The sequence below is a fragment of the Rhinatrema bivittatum genome, chromosome 4, assembly GCF_901001135.1.
Source record: "Rhinatrema bivittatum chromosome 4, aRhiBiv1.1, whole genome shotgun sequence".
Taxonomy (NCBI): domain Eukaryota; kingdom Metazoa; phylum Chordata; class Amphibia; order Gymnophiona; family Rhinatrematidae; genus Rhinatrema; species Rhinatrema bivittatum.
The window spans coordinates 384,818,130-384,840,080 of NC_042618.1; the positions used below are offsets into that span (position 1 = coordinate 384,818,130).

Genomic DNA, 21,951 nt, shown 5'->3' on the forward strand with positions numbered 1-21,951 from the left:
AACAGGCATGCGTCACCACTGTGCAGCAGGTCGCGATCCGCAAAGATAAAGCTGCCACCTCAAAAGTCTGTTTCAGAATGGTGTCCAGTCGCCGGTCATGAGGCTCCCTGAGGGCCGCCCCCCCTTCAACTGGAATGGTAGTGCGCTTGACCACAGCGCTAATCAAGGCGTCCACCTGAGGGCACGCCAGCAGCTCCTAGATAGCCGGCGCCAGTGGGTACATGCCTGTCAGGGCCCAGCCCCCTTTGAAGGAAGCCGCTGGTGCAGCCCATTCTAAATCTATCAGTTGTTGTGCTGCTTGCAAGAATGGAAAGTGGCGGGCTGTAGTACGAAGACCTTCCAGTAGGGGGTTCTGCGCAGAGGGCACCGTAGCGCTGCGACCTGTAATATCCAACTCCGCCAGGCACTGAGACACCAGGTCCGAAAGATCTTCCTTAGGGAAGAACCGCCTCATGGTTCTATACGGTTCAATCCCTGGGGGAAGGTCCCCCTCGTCCGGGAGTTCGGACTCATCCGGTGAAACCTCCTGGTCTGACTGATCTGGACTGTCCAGCGGTGGGAGGTCCCGCTCACGATAAAGGCAGGAGGGTCCAGGAACAGGATCCGCAGGAGCCGCCACCGCAGCGGCAGCCGCAGCAGCCGCCGCAGTCGCAGCCACCACAGGAACCGCAGGACCAACAGGTACAGCAGGCACCACAGGGCCTGGACAGGAAGCCATTTGCATCTGTACAAAGGCATGAATCCCCTTAAAGAGATCCACCCAGGAAATTGAAGCAGCCTCTAATCGCCGGGGTACAAGATCCCCCGGGATTCCCGACTGGTCGAGACTGACTGCTAAATCCGGGGTAGCCCCTGGGGAACTGTCAGCAAATCGTGGCTGAGACTGGTCCTGGCCCGAAGGTCCCACGGCCTCCTCACATTGGGCACATAGGGAGTCTGGCTCTTCACTGTGCGTGGCTCGAAGCTGGCATGCGGAGCAGAGGCCGAGGGCTTTAATGCCGGAGGCAGGAGGCGCCCCCGCTGAAGACGCTGAGGTGTTCTGTTCCATTGAACAGTATGCGCTGAATGAAAAAGCGTCAACAATATGCGCTCAGCACAACAGGCGCCTAAGAATATACGGCAGCAATATGCGCTTAATACAACGGGCGCTTAATAATATGCGGCAGCAATATGCGCTTAATACAACAGGCGCTTAATAATATGCGGCAGCAATATGTGCTTAATACAACAGGTGCACAATAATAATATGCGGCAGCAATATGCGCTTAATACAACAGGCGCACAATAATAATATGCGGCAGCAATATGCACTTAATACAACATGTGCACAATAAGAATATGCGGCAGCAATATGTGCTTAGCACAACAGGCGCTTAATAACATGCGGCAGCAATATGCGGCTAACAATATACGCTCTATGATATGCAATATGCCCTCAGCAATATGCGGTCATGAATACACGCTGAATTGTATGCAATATGCTCCTAGCAATATGCGGTTAGCAATACACGCTCAATGTTTTTTTTTTTTTATTCAATATGCTCTCAGCAATAAGTGGCTAGCAATACACGCTCAATGTTTATGCAATATGCTCTCAGCAATAAGCGGTTAGCAATACACGCTCAATGTTATTCAATATGCTCTCAGCAATAAGCGGTTAGCAATACACGCTCAATGTTATTCAATATGCTCTCAGCAATAAGCGGTTAGCAATACACGCTCAATGTTATTCAATATGCTCTCAGCAATGAGCGGTTAGCAATACACGCTCAATGTTTATGCAATATGCTCTCAGCAATAAGCGGTTAGCAATACACGCTCAATGTTATTCAATATGTTCTCAGCAATAAGCGGTTAGCAATACACGCTCAATGTTTATGCAATATGTTCTCAGCAATAAGCGGTTAGCAATACACGCTCAATGTTATTCAATATGCTCTCAGCAATAAGCGGTTAGCAATACACGCTCAATGTTATTCAATATGTTCTCAGCAATAAGCGGTTAGCAATACACGCTCAATGTTTATGCAATATGTTCTCAGCAATAAGCGGTTAGCAATACACGCTCAATGTTATTCAATATGTTCTCAGCAATAAGCGGTTAGCAATACACGCTCAATGTTTTTGCAATATACGCACACTGAGGAATAGAATATGCGCTTAGTCATAGACATGCGCCTATTACGGGCGCTCAATACCTGAACAAGGCCACAAAATGGCGCCCTCCACGGCGTGCCACGCCGCCGATCCTCTGTTCCTCGGAGACCAGAAGTAAAGCCGTACACCTTATCTGATCCTCGGCACTTCCCGGCTGGAACCCGGCGGTCTCCGGCTGCGGGGGGAGAGGGTAAGTACCTTCACCGCCGCGTTTGAGGATATGCACCCGCTGCCTCGTCCACGCCGGGACCGAGGCGCCTCGTATGCCTCACCCGAACCTCCCCCAGGGGCTACGTCCCTGCCGCGATTCGGCCACCGGACCGAGGACTTAAACCTCCGGGGGATCACGGAAATCCCCCGGGAAACTCTACTGGGGGAGGGACCTTAGGGTATCACCGCAGGAGTGCGGGGCTCAATGCTGTAGAAGTTTTAGTTGAAAGAAAGTAGAATGTAGAAAATAGAAAGTAGATTTGGAAAACACGCTCAGCGAGCGTGCAGGCTCTCCAAACTGCTTTGGAGACGGAAATTACTGAGTTGCTACGCTTCCTGTGGGGGTATATATACACCCGTGCTGACGTCAGATCCGTCTCCAACTGCTAGCACGAGCATACTATACCCATTCGTTCTGAGTCCATCTGGCTACACGCCAGGAAATCACGTTTAAAGTGGATTCTGATCTAATAAAGGCAAAATCTGTCTAAATTAGCAAATCCAGATCCAATGGAACACCTCCTGAATTTCAGAAACATTTTTAGGGCAGGTTACTGGCATTATTCAAAATAAACTGCTCACAGCTCTAAGGTAATAGACACAGTGGAAAACTGATCTGGATGGGTAGAATTTAAAATAAAATGGAGCACTGTGTTACAGTACTATACAATTTAAGATATTATTTAATGAGAAAAAAAGGCTAAAGCAGACAGCAAACTGAAAAGAAATGTCAGATGAGATATGTGCTTACTTTGAGGCAGGCTCGTCATAGGAGGCTACCATTGCCATAATGCCAGTTTGGACTGGTTTCACGAAGTCTAGTAACTCATTTACATCTGATAAAAAAAAAAAAAAAAGTATTCATTAATACAATCCATTTATGAATGTGGTACTCGGTAAGATGCAAATGTGGGGATCAAGAAATCTCTGTTGTTTACCCACAAATTCCCAGATAATTCATTTATACAATATTGTATATGAAAATTCTCCATTTCCATGTATCATTTTGACTATTTCAGAAGTAATGTATGAATGGAAGTGAATTTATTTACATTTTTATTTCAGTGTTCCTTCAGAACTAGAAGTCCTTATGTATATATCAGTTGGAAATATAACCACTTGGCAGCATATATGAAAAAAAGGGCCAGTCTTGCCAATTACAATGTTTCTACAACTAGGTTTATGGATAGTGAATGAGTTGTTGAAAGTGCAATGCCTTATAGGAGCATACAGCTTGCATTGCCCATGTCTGAGGAACTATTGTATGTAGAGAGCTCCCAAGCGTGCAAGACTGTCATAAAAACTGATCAAATAAATATCATGTGATATCCTCTTTGCTATTAAATGTATTTTCTTCTTTCCCTCAGATTTTATGAAATAAAAAAAAAAAAGCCTAGCTTACTGTATATTAGGAAAACTTGGTTGATAAGCAAAATGTACATTACATATCTGCTAGATGTTATATAGCTGGATAGTAAACATAGAAAAAGAATATAATGACAGATAAAGACCATAAGTCCCATCTCTTTTTCTCTAATGACCTTATTTTTAATTATAAATTCCCATAAAAGAACAATGAGGTCAATATTCAAAAGCCTTTAGGAGGATAACTCACAAGTTATTTGTCTTTATCAGGGTGAGCAAAATTTTGAGCCATTCATACAATTGTTTGGGGCCCCTCAAGATAAGAACATAAGAAATTGCCATGCTGGGTCAGACCAAGGGTCCATCAAGCCCAGCATTCTGTTTCCAACAGAGGCCAAAACCAGGCCACAAGAACCTGGCAATTACCCAAACACTAAGAAGGTCCCATGCTACTGATGCAATTAATAGCAGTGGCTATTCCCTAAGTAAAATTGACTAATAGCCATTAATGGACTTCTCCTCCAAGAACTTATCCAAAATTTTTTGAACCCAGCTACACTAACTGCACTAACCACATCCTCTGGCAACAAATTACCTTTATTGTGCGTTAAGTGAAAAAGAATTTTCTCCAATTAGTCTTAAATGTGTTACTTGCTAACTTCATGGAATGCCCCCTAGTCCTTCTATTATTCGAAAGTGTAAATAACCGAGTCACATCTACTCGTTCAAGACCTCTCATGATCTTAAAGACCTCTATCATATCCCCCCTCAGCCGTCTCTTCTCCAAGCTGAACAGCCCTAACCTCTTCAGCCTTTCCTCATAGGGGAGCTGTTCCATCCCCTTTATCATTTTGGTTGCCCTTCTCTGTACCTTCTCCATTGCAACTATATCTTTTTTGAGATGTGGCGACCAGAATTGTACACAGTATTCAAGGTGTGGTCTCACCATGGAGCGATACAGAAGCATTATGACATTTTCCATTCTATTAACCATTCCCTTCCTAATAATTCTTAACATTCTATTTGCTTTTTTGACTGCTGCAGCACACTGAGCCAATGATTTTACATAGATAGATTACATCACATAGGGGTAGATTTTCAAATAGCACGAATTGGCCTACTTTTGCTGGCGCATCAGGCGCAAGCAAAAGTAAGCTGGATTTTAGTAGATACGCGCGGAGCCGCGCGTATCTGCTAAAAACCTGGATCGGCGCACGCAAGGCTATTGATTTTGTATAGCCGGCGCGCGCCGAGCCGCGCAGCCTACCCCCATTCCCTCCGAGGCCGCTCTGAAATCGGAGCGGCCTTGGAGGGAACTTCCTTTTGCCCTCCCCTCACCTTCCCCTCCCTTCCCCTACCTAACCCACCCACCCGGCCCTGTCTAAGCCCACCCCTTACCTTTGTCGGGGGATTTACGCCTCCCGGAAGGAGGCGTAAATCCCCGCGCGCCAGCGGGCCTCTTGCGCGCCGGGACGCGACCTGGGGGCGGGTACGGAGGGCGTGGCCACGCCCCCGGACCGCCCCGGGCCGTAGCCATGCCCCGTACCCGCCCCCAAAACGCTGCCGACACGCCCCGAAAACGCCGCTGCGCTCGGTCCCGCCCCCGACACACCCCCCGACACGCCCCCCTCCGAAAACCCCGGGACTTACGCGAGTCCCGGGGCTCTGCGCGCGCCGGTAGGCCTATGTAAAATAGGCTCACCGGCGCGCAGGGCCCTGCTCGCCTAAATCCGCCCGGATTTGGGCGGATTTAGGCGAGCAGGGCTCTGAAAATCCACCCCATACAGTATATTATATATATATATATACACACATATATATATATACACATACACACATCTCTCTCTCTCTCTCTCTCTCTCTATATATATATATATATATGTTTGCCAGGGTGGACTGGAACAATCCTGAAGGGAGCTTTGAGTCATTGGCTGCCTGGTGCATATCCTTCACATAGCTATATGTGTTTCTCTCTCTCTCTCTCTCTATATATATGTATAAGATATATATCTGTATATAGGTGATGTAACCCATCTTGGGGAGCCCTAACCAACTGCATGAATAGAAAGAGGTTGATGGCTTAAAAGGTTTGTCGTCCCCCCCATCTATGTGAAGGGTACCCCATCTGGCAGCCAGTGACTCAAAGCTCTCATTTTGTTTCTCTTCAAGTTGCTGAAAGGAAAAAGCTCACATATAGATACAACACATACATACACAGGCACATAAAGGCAGATACCCCATTCCCAGATAGACAGACACAGAAAGAAACAGATACCCATACCCAGACAGACATACCCCACACCCAAACTTACAGACAGAAAGCGAAATAGGTGCCCAGACTGACACAGACAGAGAGACAAAGACACCCCACAGAGAAACAGAAACCCAACACCTAGACAGACACAGAGACAGACACACCACACCCAGAAAGAAAACCACACATACACCACACCCAGACAGAAGACAGACACTTCACAGACTAACAAAGAGAAAGTCATAGCCACACCACACCCAAACACAGGCAGATACACCCAAGCACACAGAGAGACACAGACCACATCTCACACACAGAGAGATATCCCACACACACACAGACCAGACACATCAAAACCCACCAGAAAGACCCAGACTGAGATGCACTGCATGCAGACACACAGGCCACATATTACAATGCTAAGGGCTGGAAAATTTTTCCAAAAACTTAATTAGATTCCAAACAAATGTTTTTAAGAACTGAGAAAAAATCCATCTCACCCTGCCCAACTTCTTTTTGTTTTTTTACAGCGTACACAAATTTTTCCTATTTTTCTCTCTAGCTTTTTTTTTTTTTTAATTTAATTTTTATAACAGTGACAAGCTTAACAAACAGGTTCAACCAGACAATGCCAATGGTCACATTTTCTCGTTTCCATTTTTCATATATATGTTCCAGAAATAAAGGAAAAGCAAAACAATTACCACAGAAGCTATTATCCAGCCATACTCTTTTTAGCCGGAGAAACAGCAAAGAAAAAACTCCGGAACAGAACTTACCACTAAGCAGAACCCACCCCCCCCCCTCAGGACGTCGGTCATAATGAACAGAAAAATCAAATCATCAAGGACTGTAACAGAAATAAACAGTTATGGATACACTCCTTCACCTGTTAACATAAAGGTAAATCATTAAGAAGTAAACTGCGGACAGAAGGAGAGACAGAGTTAAAATAAGTCTCCCATCGATTCACAAAATATATACAGGGGCGAAACCATTCCACTTTAGCAATATATTTATCTAGCAAGCAGGTCTGATGAATAACATTACGAAGTTGCGTGAGAGTCGGGGGATCAGTGGCTAACCACTTTTGCAATATACATTTCTTGGCTAACAAGATCACTAGACGGAACCACCACCTCATAGTTGTTTTAGCAAAAAATATGCCTCGACTATCATCCCAAAGAAAAACATTTAAATGAAACGCAAAATGTATGGCACAGGTCCGTTGGAGATAAGTATGTACCTGTCTCCAAAATAAGCTAACCTGGGGGCAGGACCAAAACTGGTGACCCAAAGTGCTCCGAGGGGCTCCACACTTCAAGCAGCAGCCCGTACCACCCTTCCCCATCTTACTCGCCTGTACTGGAGCTATATAAAATCTATGTAAAAATTTGAATTGGAGCTCCTGTAAAGGGGTCGGTACAGAGAAAAAATGGGCCCTTGAAAAACACTTTCTATAATAAGGTGTCGTGAGAGAGGTTCCCAGCTCCCTATTCCACCCAGTTACCACCCTGTCCCATAAAGGAGAAACCCGATGGTCTTCCAATAACTTATACCAGAAGGAAAGCCTATGACGCGTAGGGTCAACCATATCCAAAAAATCCGACAAGAACTCCCAGGCTGGATGGTGTGGATCGGGCAAACTTAAGGCATGAATGTAATGTCTGACCTGCAAATATGCATAAAAGTGAGTGTTGGATAAATCATATTGGTCACGTAACGAGGAAAAGGACAACATCTTATTAGTCATCGACCAGCTGCCAAACAGACTTAATACCTTTCTCATACCAAGACCCAAAAATCCGACTATGCAGGCCAGGTGGGAAGTCGAAGTTTCCCTGCAAGGGCAAAAAATGAGTAACAGCACAGGGAAACTGAAACCGTTGACAGGCCCAGCGCCAAGTCACATAGACAGGTCTGAGTAAGACACTAGCTTGCAAGTGAACCGGGAGCTGGCCCAAAGATTTGTGTAAAATAAAGGCGAGACTCAGAGGGTACATGCGAGCATGCTCTACTATCAAAGGGGTATAATACGACGTGGTCATCAGCCAATCCGCAGCATGGCGCAATTGACAGGCGACACTATAAACCCTTAAATCTGGGAGACCCCATCCTCCCCTCCCCCTGGACAAACGGAGGGTTTGCAGAGCTATCCTCGGTTTTTTACCTTGCCATAGAAATTTACGTAGCTGAGCATCCTGAGCCTGAAAGTCTCGCCTAGTCCAGACAAGAGGAAGGAGTTGCATAGCATACAACCACTTAGGAAAGATAAGCATTTTATATAAGGTTATGCGCCCTACTAATGTGAGAGGAAGGTGAGCCCATCGCGCCATCAAATCAGCAGTCTTCCGCAGTAGGGCCTTATGATTAAGAAGGTGCAACAAATGGGGAAGTTTAGGTATGAGTACCCCTAAATATTTAATGTGGTGCCCGAGGAATGGGAAAATCTTCCGGCACCCACGTTTGGGAACCAAGCATGGTCAGCAAATACAGGGATTTGTCTAAATTTAATTTGAGGCCTGCCAACGAGCCATATCTGTCCATTTCCCCCTTTAAGGCGTCCCAGGATGACTGTGGGGAACTGAGATGTACCAGAAGATCATCGGCAAAGGCCACTAGCTTGTAGGAAGCTGGCACACCCAGACGAGGAGAAACACCCCGAACCAATGCATTTCCCCTAATACTGTTCAACAAGGGCTCCAACGTGAGAATAAACAGGAGCGGGGAAAGCGGGCAGCCCTGGCGGGTACCCCGACATATGGGAAACGAGGCTGTCATCGTGCCGTTGAACAAAATGGAAGCAACCGGGTTATAATATAAGGCGTGTATCGCCGAGCGAAAATAACCAGTAATACCCAAGGAGTCCAGGACTGCGAACATAAAGGGCCATCCCACCCTGTCGAACGCCTTTTCGGCGTCAAAACTAATAAGAATGGATGGAATATCCTGCCACTGGCAAATTTCTAGGGAAGATAAAACCTTTCGAACATTAGAGGAGGAACTACGATCCTTTACGAACCCCACCTGATCCTCATGAATAAGACCAGGTAAGAGAGTCGACAGGCGTGTGGCCATAACTTTCGCCAAGAGTTTGATATCAAAATTGAGGAGGGATATTGGCCTATAGGAAGCTGGCAGGGTGGGGTCCCTTCCATCCTTGGGTATAACCGTTATAAAGGCCTGGTTCCGATACAAAGGAGAGGACGGGTGCTCTATGACATCATTTAACATTTTCGCCAAAGGTAGAACAATTTGTGGAGATAGAATCTTATAGAACTCGGCCGGGTAGCCGTCCGGGCCCGGCGCCTTCAGAGGCTTGGCATTCTTAATAGCCAACTGGAGCTCCTGCGGCTGAATTGGCTTGTTTAATAACTCCAGTTGTGCGTCAGCTAAACGAGGGAGGCCAGAAGCAGCAAGATAAGCCGCAATGGACTCCGTATTAACCGGCTCAGCTTGATAGAGCTGACGGTAATAATCATAAAAAAGATCTCCCATGACCTTGGTCGTATTAGCTAAGGCACCAGTGGGCGTTTTCAACGCCGTGACCTGCGTTCTACTACGCCAAGACTTGGTCATATTCTCTAAAAGCCTACCAGATTTAGTTCCCTGATGATAATATTTGGCCCTAAAGTAGAAAGCAGATTTCCGTGCCCTGTCAAAGTAAAGAGTTCAGTTCGTGCATAACTAGGGTCAAAAGCGATTTATGATGCGGTGTGGGTGCCCGCTCATAATCGCGTTTAGCGGTTCTGAGACGCCTTTCTAACAGCCTAATGCGCGCTAACTGGGCTTTATGGGTGCGAGCAGTATAAGCAATCAGAGCACCTCTTAACACCACCTTCGCAGCTTCCCAAAACAGCAAGGGACTCGACTCATGCTGCTCATTATGGACTACATACTCAGTCCACTGTTGAAGGAGGTAAGCCCGAAAGGGTCCATCCCCAACGAGTCTGTGGGGAAAGCGCCAGAGCTGTGAGGAAGGGTCCGATGTCTTAACCAAGAAATCCAAAAAAACAGGAGTGTGATCTGAGATCACCAATGGGCCCAGCTCCACCTTTAAGACATGGGCAAAATCTTTGGTCCCAGTGAGAATATAATCAATTCGAGAGCCCGTTCCATGGGCTCTAGATAGATGGGTGTATTCCAATGCATAGGGGTGAAGCGTGCGCCACGCATCAAGTGTGTCCAAAGCTTGACAAACCAGGGAAACTCCTTTGGATGGGGCATCCCCCGGGCCTGCTTTTTTAGTGGAGCGATCCTGAGTAGGATCCAGGACACAATTAAAATCACCTCCGATCAATAAATGGCCCTTGACATTAGCAGCCAATATGGCTATCAAACGGGTATAGAAAGCGTGTGTATAATTATTGGGGGCATACAAGTTACAGAGGGTAAAATCCCGACCCTGCAGCTGACATTGCAATATAAGATACCTCCCCTCATCATCCGCTATCATATGTTCCAGATGAAAAGACAGCTGCTTTCCAATCAGTATTGCAACACCCGCCCCACGGGAGGAACTGTGTGCTGAATAGACTTGCTGCACCCACATTCTACGGAGCTTCTGATGTTCTAAGGCATCCAATTTCGTTTCTTGCAGGAAAGCGATTTGTACTTGGTGGCGTTGCAAGGCCTGCAAAATTTTGTAACGTTTAATAACGGAGCCAATCCCAGAAACATTCCAGGATCCAACTCGTATTACCGATTGGGACATAACAGGGAGCACAAGATACTAACAAAATAACTGAAAGCATGTATAGAGTTCCGAATTCGGGCCTCCCAGCCTAGACCCGAACTCGTATAGCCAGCAACACCCCAAAAAAACACAAACAGTACAGTCCAATGATCAAAGAGTAACCGAACGTCCCGAGTCCCCAACCCTCCCCACCCCCCTCCCCTCAACTTCCCCTGCAACAATAGTACCCATTCTCTAACCATAGAGAATCAGACTTCCTTCCGCATGGATCACTCCCCCCCCCCCCCCCCCAACAGACCAAAGAAGAGATGCTAAACAAATACAAAAGATACTGCCTGCTGTTTAACCTAACCAAATAAGTGTGTCAGTCCCATTAAAGCAGGCAGGAAGGCCATCTAATGGTGAGCTGAACAGAGCCGACAAAAAAAAAAAGCCTTCTTATAAGAAGAAAAAAGCAAAGCATAAGTCCCTGGATGGCAAGCAGCTGCCGAGGGAAATAACACTCAACCTCCAGCAAGCCACGTCCACTCCTTATTCCTCAGCATGGCGTCCAAACCAAAAGACCACTCAGTCAGCCAGTAGGGAGATTTAGGGTGTTCACAAACTGTTGGGCTGAGTCAGCCGACTCAAAAAAATGAGGCTCGTTCTGCCAGGTAACTTTTAATCTGGCTGGAAACTGAAGCATAAAGAGAATTTTGTGGCGCACCAATTGAGTGCAGACGGGTGAAAACGCCTTTCTTTGAGCTGCCACCAGAGCAGAATAATCTTGAAAGATCAAAATCGAAGCGCCTTGATAGTCAATCTGTTTCTTCCTCCGGTATGCCAGCAGGACATCCATCTTATGAGCCGAGTTTAAAAACTTGACGATGACCGGGCGGGAGCGTTGAGAATTTGATTGTTTCTGCCCCAATCTATGCGCACGCTCTATTCTCAGGGTGCCGTGGCCTTGCGGTAGCTCCAAGGCCTGCGGGAGCCAGGATTCCAAGATGCCCGGTAATTCACTGTCCTTAAGCGCCTCGGGGAAACCGATAAAATGGAGATTTCCCCGGCGGGAGCGATTCTCCAGGTCGTCTAGTTTCCTTGCCTGCTTTTCAGTCTCCGCTTTAAGCTCCTTGACCTGGCCCTCCAGCGCATGCAGGTGATCTTCCGCCGTCGAGATCCGGGTTTCTGCCTCAGTCAGCCGCTTGGTGGATTCCGTAAAAAGTTGGCTCATATCTTCAAATTTCTGGTATAATTTGTCAAATTTTTCATCCAAGGCAGCTACCACCGCCTCCACCACCTCTGTTATTTTGCCATCCTGGGTATCTGGGGACGAGGGGGAGCTGGTCGGCGGCGCCATCTTGAGCTCCGTTTGGTGGTATTTCTCCGGGCCCCTGCACTGCGGCTTCGTCGCCATAGCCCTTCAATATTACCGCGGCTGGCACGCACAGGTTCAAATTTTGAGTCCAATGCCACCAAAAGGTAGAATTCGGCTTCCAACAGAGGAAAGAAAAAACAAAACCGCCAAAGATAGCCCTTAGGTATCAGCTAGGGGGGGGGGGGGGAGGACGGAGCTCTGCAGAAACACGTCCTACTCCTCCACCATGCTACTGGAAGTCCCTCTCTAGCTTTTTATTCTTCTCTCTAGTTTTGTATTTGCCTTAATTTCACACTTTTTGCCTTTATTCTCCCTTCCCCATCTCCTAATTCTCTTGGCCGCTTTGCCCATTCCCCTCCCCTGCCTCATCACTGGAGAAGTGCCTACCCTGCTCCTGACAACATTTTTAAGGTTTGGAGGGATGGGGGTGGGGTGGGGTGCCACTGTTCTTTAAGATTGCGAGGAATGGGAGGATGTGGCGGCAGGAGCAGAGGCCCAGCTGGAGATTGAACGGGGGAAAGGGGATGGTGGGGGGGGGGGGGTACCTTCGGACAGGGGGCAATTTTACCATTTAGGAAAGGATGTAGGGTGGTGGTGCTGGTGCTGGTGGGGGGGTGGGCGGTGCATGGCCTGACAGAGCTATTGTTTACATTTGGAAGAGGGCAGAGTGAGAATCGGGCCACAGGCCCCTTCACTTGTTTGTTTGCTTTTTTTGCACTTTCATAGAGCTACTTACCCAGATATCTTTGAAAAATATCGAGTTAAGTAGGAAATTATCAGGCCACACAAGGCCGGATAACTTAAAAAGCTAATTGGCTATATTCACACATATCTAGTTATGTTTTTAAGTTATCTGGTTACATGTGGCAGGATAACTTTAGACATATTTTGAGCAGGACATTTATCCCACTGATTATACTTGAATATATCTGAATATCAGAAGCTATTTGGCTAACTTTAGCTGGATAACTTGTCCACTAACCAGCGTACTCAGCATTGGATTCCATGAAACTTTCTCCTATGTGTTCTGATCTTTTCTGTACAACTGCATCAACAATTCTTTCCAAACTGATGGTGATGTTGGTGGAATTGTTTGGTTCCAGAGCTTGTGTTTGTAGCACAACACTCAATACCAGTTTTTATTATGTTCTCCATTGAGAGATTAGTCAAAGGTATTGTAACTGTACTGCTGCTGTGCGAGGCTGTGAGCCGCCGCACTCACCTCCTGGCTAGGCTGAGCCCTGACACTTCTTGACACATGGGCCATCCCCCGAGGCAGTGCAACTCTGGCTCCTCCTCAGATGCTGGCTCAGTTTCTCCTCCTACTGGGTGGCGGGCTGCTGCAATCAGTCTCCTCCCGAGGCTGTGGTCCAACGGGCTTCCCGAGCACACGTCACCTGAACTCAATTTAAAGGGCCAGTGGCGGAAATCCTGGAGAGGCACCCCTGGTAATATTATCGGCTCAGTACTACAAAAGGATTTCCAGAACACCACTCCAGTGCCTTGGCAATAGATCCATTACTTCCTGGTAGAGAGAGTTACCACCGTGGTTCCTGCGTTCCCATCTGTGTTCCTGAGTCTTGTCTTCTTCTTCCTTGTGGTCAGTCTTCAGCACCTCTCCTCCCAGTCTCTCCTGTTCCTGCCTTCTCTCCGCTCCTTGTTTCCCTCGGACGGATCTCTGTGTTGACCTTGGCTTGGACTCTGACTCTCATTCTCTGCCTGCCTCTGACTTCTGCTGGGACATTGACTCTGAAAGTACGCCGCCTGCCCTGACCACAGCTTGGACCTGGCCTGCCCTCTCACTACTTCTTCATCGTGAGGGCCTGCAACGCCTTCCTTCTTTATGGATTTCTATCACCTAAGACCAGCCAGCCCCGGCATCCGTGGACTGGTATTGGCGAAGCTCCAGCTGGGCCTCTGCTCCTGCCAGCAACATCTGCTGACGGTGTGGACCTGCGGGGCTCTTCCCCACAGATAGTGCAAACTCCCCCTCGGTCCAAAGGTCCACATCTGCAACAGATTGCCGAGGCCATGGACCCGGCAGAAGCCTCCACATTATAGGCCATTCCAGGTTTAGCCCAGAAGATCCAGAGGCAACAGCGCTTCCTTGAAGTGCTGGCAGCTTCCATGGAGTGTCTCAGTGCCTGCCTAGATTCCACTGCTTCTCTGGGTGTTCCAATACCCCCCATGACAGTATCCACCGCTCCCATAGCACCCTCACAGTCACCCATTCTGCTGCTTGCTCCTCTCCGCTATGCCAGGAAGATTCATCAAGTGCTATATGCACTTTGCCATTCGACCTGCATTGTTTTCAGATGATTCGGTGAAGACAACGTACATCCTCTCCCTTTTGGATGGCAAGGCCCAAGCCTGGGCTTCCCCCCTGTGGGAGTGATCTGATTCGATCCATCAGGACCTTCAATGGTTCATCGCTGCCTTCAAGATTGTGTTCGATGAGCCCAGTCACCAAGTGGCCTCTGGCTTGGATTTTTTCCACCTCCACCAGGGGTCTCGGCCACTCTCAGACTATGCCATCAAGTTTCAGACACTGGCCACGGAACTCAATTTGGGAGAGGACTGTCTACACCCCATCTTTCTAGAAGGATTGACACCCCGTATCGAGATGAGTTGGTAGCTTGTGAACTTCCAGAATCTTACCCTGACCGGCCGGATTCACTGCCGCCTCCAGGAGCATAGCCAGAAGCTCCTATCTCCTAGGAGGCGCAAAGCCACTACCAGCCACTCCCAGGCACCCATCCCCTTCTTCGGAGCCACCTCCATCCTCTGGAACCTGCGGAGAGGAGCCAATGCAACTTGGGGGAGGGTGTTTGACCCCTGAAGAGTGCCTCTGGCATTGGCAGGCTGACCTCTGTCTCTACTGTGGCGGGCAAGGTCACACTGCCTGCTGTCCAGTGAAGCCAGTAAACTCTCGTGCCTAGGGCACAGTGGGCCACTGACCCTGGGCCTTACCTCTCTGGCTCCCCCATTAACCCTCCTGGTGACCATCTCTGTGGGCAGACAGGATTTTACCACCTTTGCTCTAGTGGACTCTGGCGCAGGAGGAAACTTCCTCATGAAGGTCCTTGTGGATCACCTGCAAATACCCATGCTGTCATGCCCAGTTCCAGTGGTTCTCTCCTCCATTCATGTGGATCCGTTACTGGGTAAAATTACCCACAATACAGTCCCAGTGAATATCTGTACTGGCTCTCTCCACATTGAGCGCTTGACTTTCCATGTCTTAGTCAAGACCATCCACCCCATGGTTCTGGGGCTGCACTGCCTCCAGCAGTATTCATCTCAGTTTGATTGGGCTTCCCAATGGGGCCCCAAGTGCCAGTGTTCATGTCTGAAAAAGGTGGTCCCAGCATTGTCCCATGGCATCTGCCATCATCTCAGGCCTTCCTCTGCAGCATGTGGAGATCACTGATGTTTTCTCAAAGAAGGTGGCCAACTCCTTACCTCCTTCACAAGGAGTACGACTGCGCCAAACTGCTACCAAATACCAAGCCACCCCATGGAAGGGTCTACCCCTTGTCTCTCTAGGAGATGAAAGCAATGCCCGAGTGCATTCAAGAGAACCTGGACAAGGGATTCATCTGTCTCTCCACCCCTGCACAGACTATCAGGGTCTAAATGCAATTACCAGGAAGGATCGATATCCCTTACCTTTAATCTCTGAGTTGTTTGACCAGTTGCAAGGAGCAAAAATCTTCTCCAAACTGGCTTTATGGGGAGCCTACAATTTAATCTGTATCTGACATGGCGATGACTGGAAAATGGCCTTCAACACAAGAGATGGCTACTACAAGTATCTGGTGATGCCCTTTGGGTTATGCAACGCTCCTGCGTATTCCAAAATATGATGAACGAGGTCTTCCGGGACTTTCTCTATGAGTGCATTGTAGTGTATTTCAATGACATCTTAATCTTCTCCAAGGACCTGGCATTTCATCACTGAGACAATTGCGGGGTGCTGCAATGTCTCTGGGACATCAGCTGCATGCTAAGCTTGAAAACTGTTTGAAGAGTCGAAAAGAGTTGAAAACTGTTTGAAGACGAAGTATCCCTTTTCTGGGATACTTCGTCTCCAGTAGGGGCTTTAACATGGACACAGACATACTTAAGAGTATCCAGGACTGGCCTTAGCCAAGTGGACTATGAGCCCTGCAGAGATTCTTAGGCTTTGCTAACTATTACAATCATTTTATTAATAACTATTCCAAGATAGCTGTGCCTCTCATGGCCCTTACTAGAAAAGGGGTCAACACCAAACTCTGGCCACCCGAAGCCGTGACAGCCTTTCAGGACTTAAAGGCCGCTTTGCTGCAGGAGCCCTGCATGCATCATCCAGATCCCAAGCACATTTCATTGTTGAAGTGGATGCTTCTTCCATCGGGGTAGGGGAAGTCCTAAGTCAGCACTCCTCTAAAGGAGTCCCACACCCCTGTTCCTTTTTTCCCAAAACGTTCTCGCCAGCGGAACGCAACTACGGGATTGGTGATAAAGAGCTCCTGGTGATCAAACTGGCTTTGGAGGAGTGGTGTCACTGGTTAGAAGGGACATAACCATCTACACCCACCATAAAAATTTGGAGCACCTCCATCAAGCAGAACGCCTAAATGTCCAGCAGGCTCGCTGGTCCTTGTTTTTTGCCAGCTTCAGTTTCGAGCTCCGATATATGACAACAGCCAAGAATGCTCATGCGGATGTGCTTTCCTGCTCGTTTCTGCCTCAAGACACCCTAGAACCACTCAAGCACATCATTGATCTGGCCCAGATCCTCCTCATTGCCGCCATGACTGTCCCACCAAGGAAGATGGTCATTTCACGCAGACATCGAGAAAAAGTGTTGCGATGGTCCCACAATTCCCATGTTGCAGATCACTCTGGACGAGTCCAGATTCTTGCCTTGCTCCAACAATTTTATTGGTGGCCCCAGATGCAAAAGCTGTCTGGGCTTATGTGGACTCTTGTCCCACCTGCATGCAGCAAAAACGATTGGTGGGACAACCCTGGGGGCTGTTACAGCCATTGCCAGCCATTTGTCCACTGACTTTCTAGTAGACCTCCCTCTCTCTAATGGCAACCTGGTGATTTGGGTCATAGTTGATCGCTTCTCTAAGATGGCCCATTTCACACCACTGCCTGCTCTTCCTTCGGCGCCAGAGCTGGCAGAACTCTTCACTCAGCATATCTTTCATCTCCATGGACTGCCCAGACACATTGTATCTGATCAAGGTACCCAATTTACAGCTAAGTATTTGCAATTCCTATGCAAGAAGTTCAACATTTTGCTAGATTTCACTATAACCTACCACCCTCAAGCCAACAGACAGTCCGAATGGACCAACTGCACTTTGAAAAACTTCCTACGAGCCTACACCAATCCCCATCAGGCCTCTCTGCTCCCAAGGGCATAATTCTTGCACAATTTCCACTCTTGCACCGCCACAGGATCTTCCCTCTTTCAAATTATGTATGGGCAGCAACCACGGCCTCCTTTGCCAGTCCCGCTGAATGTTCCTTCACTGGCAGCACATACCACAGCTCAGAACTCCAAGAACTTTAGTGGCACACCACAGGGATGCTCCAAAAGGCTGCCGAGAGGGCCAAGAAAACAACTGATAGACACCAGAAACTGGCACCCCAATTTAAGCCTATGGGCAAGGTATGGCTCAGCACCCGCCATATTCACCTTCGGATGCCCTCTATTAGCCTTGCTTCCCGGTATCTTGGTCCTTTTCCAATCTTATGGCAAGTGGGATCAGTGACTTAACTCTGGCTACGTACTTCTCTGGGCATCCACAGTGTATTCTATGTCTCTCTCCTAAAGCCGTTAGTCCTCTCGTGGCCCTCTAAGAAACCACCAGAACCATAAAGAATCTCCTCAGAGGAAGACGTTACCTACCAGGTAAAGGAGGTTCAAAATATCCATCGACGAGGCAAGAGATGGGAGTACTTTATCTCCTGGGAGAGATACGATCCAGAGGAGAACACGTGGGAACCAATCTCCAACATATTAGACAAAAGTCTTCTCAAAGAATTCCATGCTACTCACCCCAAGAAACTCAAACCCTCGGGGGACCGGGGTTAGAGAGTGGGTACTGTTGCGCTTGGTAGCTCGCAGCCTCACACGAGTTGCCACACTTACCTCCTGGCCAGGCCAAGCCCCAATGCTCCCAGACACCGTGGCTGGCATCCAAGGCAGCGCAACTCCAGCCCCTGCTCCTCGTCCAACTCTGGCTCAGCTTCTCCTCATGCCTTGTGGCAGGCCGCTGCATGCATGCTTCTCCAGAGGCCATTGTCCACCAGGCTTCCCTCTTCTTAGGGCGTGTATGCGCCAAATGCCCTCAATTTAAAGGGCCAGTGGAGGGAATCTTAGAGAGGTGCCCCCTGATGACATCATCAACTTAGTACTACAAAAGAATTTCCAGGACACCCCTCCAGTGCCTCAGCAATAGGTCCACTACCTCCTGGTAGAGAGAGTTGCCATTGCAGTGATCCTGTTCCTGGTTCCTGCATTCCTGTCTGAACTCCTGAATCTTGTCTTTGTCTTTCTCATGGTCAGTCTTCAGCATTTCTCCTCCCAGCCTTCGGTGTCTCCTGTTCCTGCCTCCTCTCTGCTTGTTTCCCTAGGATGGATGTTGACCTCAGCTTGGACTCTAACTCTGCTTCTTCTCCGCTTGCTTCAGACTACCGCCTGGACACCAACCTTGATTGTCCTCTGCCTGCCTCTGTCTTCTGCTGGAACACTGACTCAAAGTACGTTGCCTGCCCTGACCATAGCCTGGACCTGGCCTTCCCTCTTGCCGCTTCTTCATCATGCTGGCCTGCAATGCCTTCCTTCTTCACAGATCTCCACCAACTGAGAGGCCCGCACCTAAGACCAGCCGGTCCCAGCACCTGAGAGCTCAACCTAAGGGGAATGTGGGCTGGTATTTGCGAATCTCAAATTGGGCCTCTGCTCCCGCCAGCTCCGCCTGCCGACGGTGGGGACCTGTGGGGAGGAGCCCCATAGGTAGCACCAACTCCCTCTCGGTCTAAGGGTGCACATCTGCAATAACTGCAATAATGTGTTGTATCTAATAAAATATTACCACCATGATATAAGTTAGAAAAAAAGATTCAGCCATGGGGAGGATGATATTCAAAGCATGTTTAATGCTACTTAACAGGCTCAGTATATCTTATCCAGCTAAATGGCAGCCGCTGAATATCTGGCTATGCTTAGCAGGCACCACTTAGCTGGATAAGTCATTTATCCGGCTAAGTTGATAACTGGATAATCAGTGGGTGGGCAGTGGCTGGATTGGGGCAGCGCTACTCATCCGATTAACTTAACCTGATAAGTAGATATGCTCACTTTTATCTGGTTAAGTCAATCAGATAAGTTAGACCTGCTATAGAGCAGATCTAACTGGATATAACTTATATGCAGATATTCAGCAGCATAGTGGTACCACTGAATATCCCATGTAACAGCTAGATAAGTTATATCTGGTTAAGTTACATTCCAGATAGCTTTAAATATTGGGTCCATAATGTTGAAAACAAAGAGAAATCTAATAAACTTGTACATCAGTATATTGCTCTGAATTTTTCTTACATGTAACACTTCTTTTTTACTCTTAGGTTTTTCTTGACGGTATATTTGAAAGTTTTGTAAACAAATATAACTCCTCCTCTCCCTCAGAATTATGATTATCTTGACTTCATCCAAACCTCCTAATGCACGTCGATGGAAGCCATAGAACAGGAGTAGCATATTGTCACATCTGGATTTTCTTTTGTCTCTTACAACAGTCCCCAGAGAGACTGAGAATCAGTACTGTAACCATGGCAAATGTAACTTTTCAAAAAAATAAATTATTTAGCGGAGATAATCTGCTTCTTTAGGAGGTGAATTTCAAACTGTCCAAGGATTACATGGCTAGTTTTAACATGTATACTTAATGCAAATTTCTTAAGAGGATTAACCTGTGTTGGTTCTCTTTGAAAACAAGCAGGTGAAAAATCCAAGTGTTCAAAGCACCCATTCATTGCTGTTTGGGCACATGGCAGGTGTGCAATAAGGCATGTATATTTGAAATGGAAAGTAGAGCTGCTTACCTGTAACAGGTATTCTCCAAGGACAGCAAGATGTTAGTTCTCACATATGGGTGACATCATTGGATGGAGCCCAGCATGGAAAACTTACACCAAAATTTCTAGAACTTTGACTGAGCCTCATTGAGCATGTTCAGCACGTCCACGCGGGGTCCCCTTCAGTCTTATAATATAAAATTCAAGGATACAATAAAAAAAAGAAGAAACCCATGTAGTGGAAATCTAACTCCGTAGATGGGTTTCGTGAGGACTAACATCCTGCTGTCTTCGGAGAACACCTGTTACAGGTAAACAACTCTGCTTTCTCCAAGGAGAAGCAGGATGGTTGTCCTTACACATGGGTGAATCCCTAGCTACAGGTTGCCCTCCAACGAAAAAGGGGACCAACAAAACTCCCAGAATAGGTGCCAACAGGCACAACAACAGGTTTTGCTGGTTGGGGGGTGGGGGTGGGGGGCAGCCTGCACTCAAACTACAGGCCCTAGGTGGGAATAGAGTTGAGTTCTACACCTCAAGCAAGTTCGGAAGAACAGATTGGCCAAAACTACTGTGGCGTCAGCCATCCCTATTCAAACAATAACATGATGTGAATGTGTGGAGAGAACTCCTTAAGAACATAAAAACATGCCATACTGGGTCAGACCAAGGGACCATCAAGCCCAGCATCCTGTTTCCCACAGTGGCCAATCCAGGCCATAGGAACCTGGCAAGTACCCAAAAACTAAGTCTATTTCATGTTACCGTTGCTAGTAATAGCAGTGGCTATTCTCTAAGTCAACTTACGGGTCGATACAGTAAGGCCGCGGTAGAAACAGTGCGGCAGTGTCAGGCGCACCCTTCCTCCCCGCACGCACAGTTCTCTTCACTAAGTCCCCGATACTCTCTTCTAATTGCATGCAAATGCATGCCGCGGCTTTAAAGCGTTAGGGAAGGGTTATGCCCGCGCAACCCATTTTACTGTATAGGCGCTTAATACAGCGCCTATACAGTAACCTGGGTGCGCTGGTACCTGTCATTTCAAATGTCATTTCAAATGGCATTTGGAATGACAGGCACCAGGAAGTGTAAAAAACACGAAAAGTCTTTGTTGCTTCGTCGCTGTGTCTCTCCTCCTCCCGGAGCAGGGTGCGAAAGCAGCCTTGCTCCGGGAGGAGGTGAGGCACAGCGGCGAAGACAGACGGGAGAGGAGAAAAAGCAGAGCCGAGCAGAGCCGAGCAAAGCGAAAGCGTGCGAGCAAAGCGAAAGTGTGCAGCAAGCCGGCGAAATAGACCTGCGAGCAGAGGCAATAGCAGCGGTTCGGTAAGCCTGGCACCCTCCTTGATGTAGTACGTCCCGGATGCCCCCCCCTCCCCAGCGCGCCCGCCACTACCCCTTTCATCAGCTGCATCCACTGCGACCCGGCAGTCCCGTGAGGCCTACAAAAAAAAAAAAAATCCCCGGCTCCCGCGCCCCCGCACTGGCCCGCCGACTCTACCCCCCTCCTCCCGATCGGGCGGGTAGGCGGCGGCGAAAACCAAAGCAATTTTTTTTTTTTTTCAAAAAGCGACATCACACAATGCATAAAATAATTTCTCCAGCCTTAAAGCGACTTACTTTTGGGATCTGTCAAGTAAGTCGCAAAAGTAACTTACTTTTCTGAAGCCATCACGATCGTAGCTCAAGACGAAGATGGCCGCCTGCACGGGGGAAAGCGTGCAATTGGCCGCTGAAGACGTGACGTCACATCCAGTGACGCCAAACGTCGTGACGTCACGTCTTCAGCTGCCAATTGCACGCTTTCCCCTTGCAGGCGGCCATCTTCGT

General features: G+C 48.0%; 1 protein-coding gene across 7 annotated transcripts in view; it reads right to left on the reverse strand.

The window, feature by feature from the left end:
• FAM3D (family with sequence similarity 3 member D) overlaps positions 1-21,951 on the reverse strand; it is a 166,940-nt gene that overhangs the window by 17,306 nt on the left and 127,683 nt on the right. For all 7 annotated transcript variants that reach the window (XM_029600994.1, XM_029600991.1, XM_029600987.1 and 4 more), the window contains one exon: positions 3,119-3,203. In XM_029600994.1, coding sequence (XP_029456854.1) covers positions 3,119-3,203 — 85 coding nt within the window. The remainder of the gene's footprint in view (positions 1-3,118; positions 3,204-21,951) is intronic.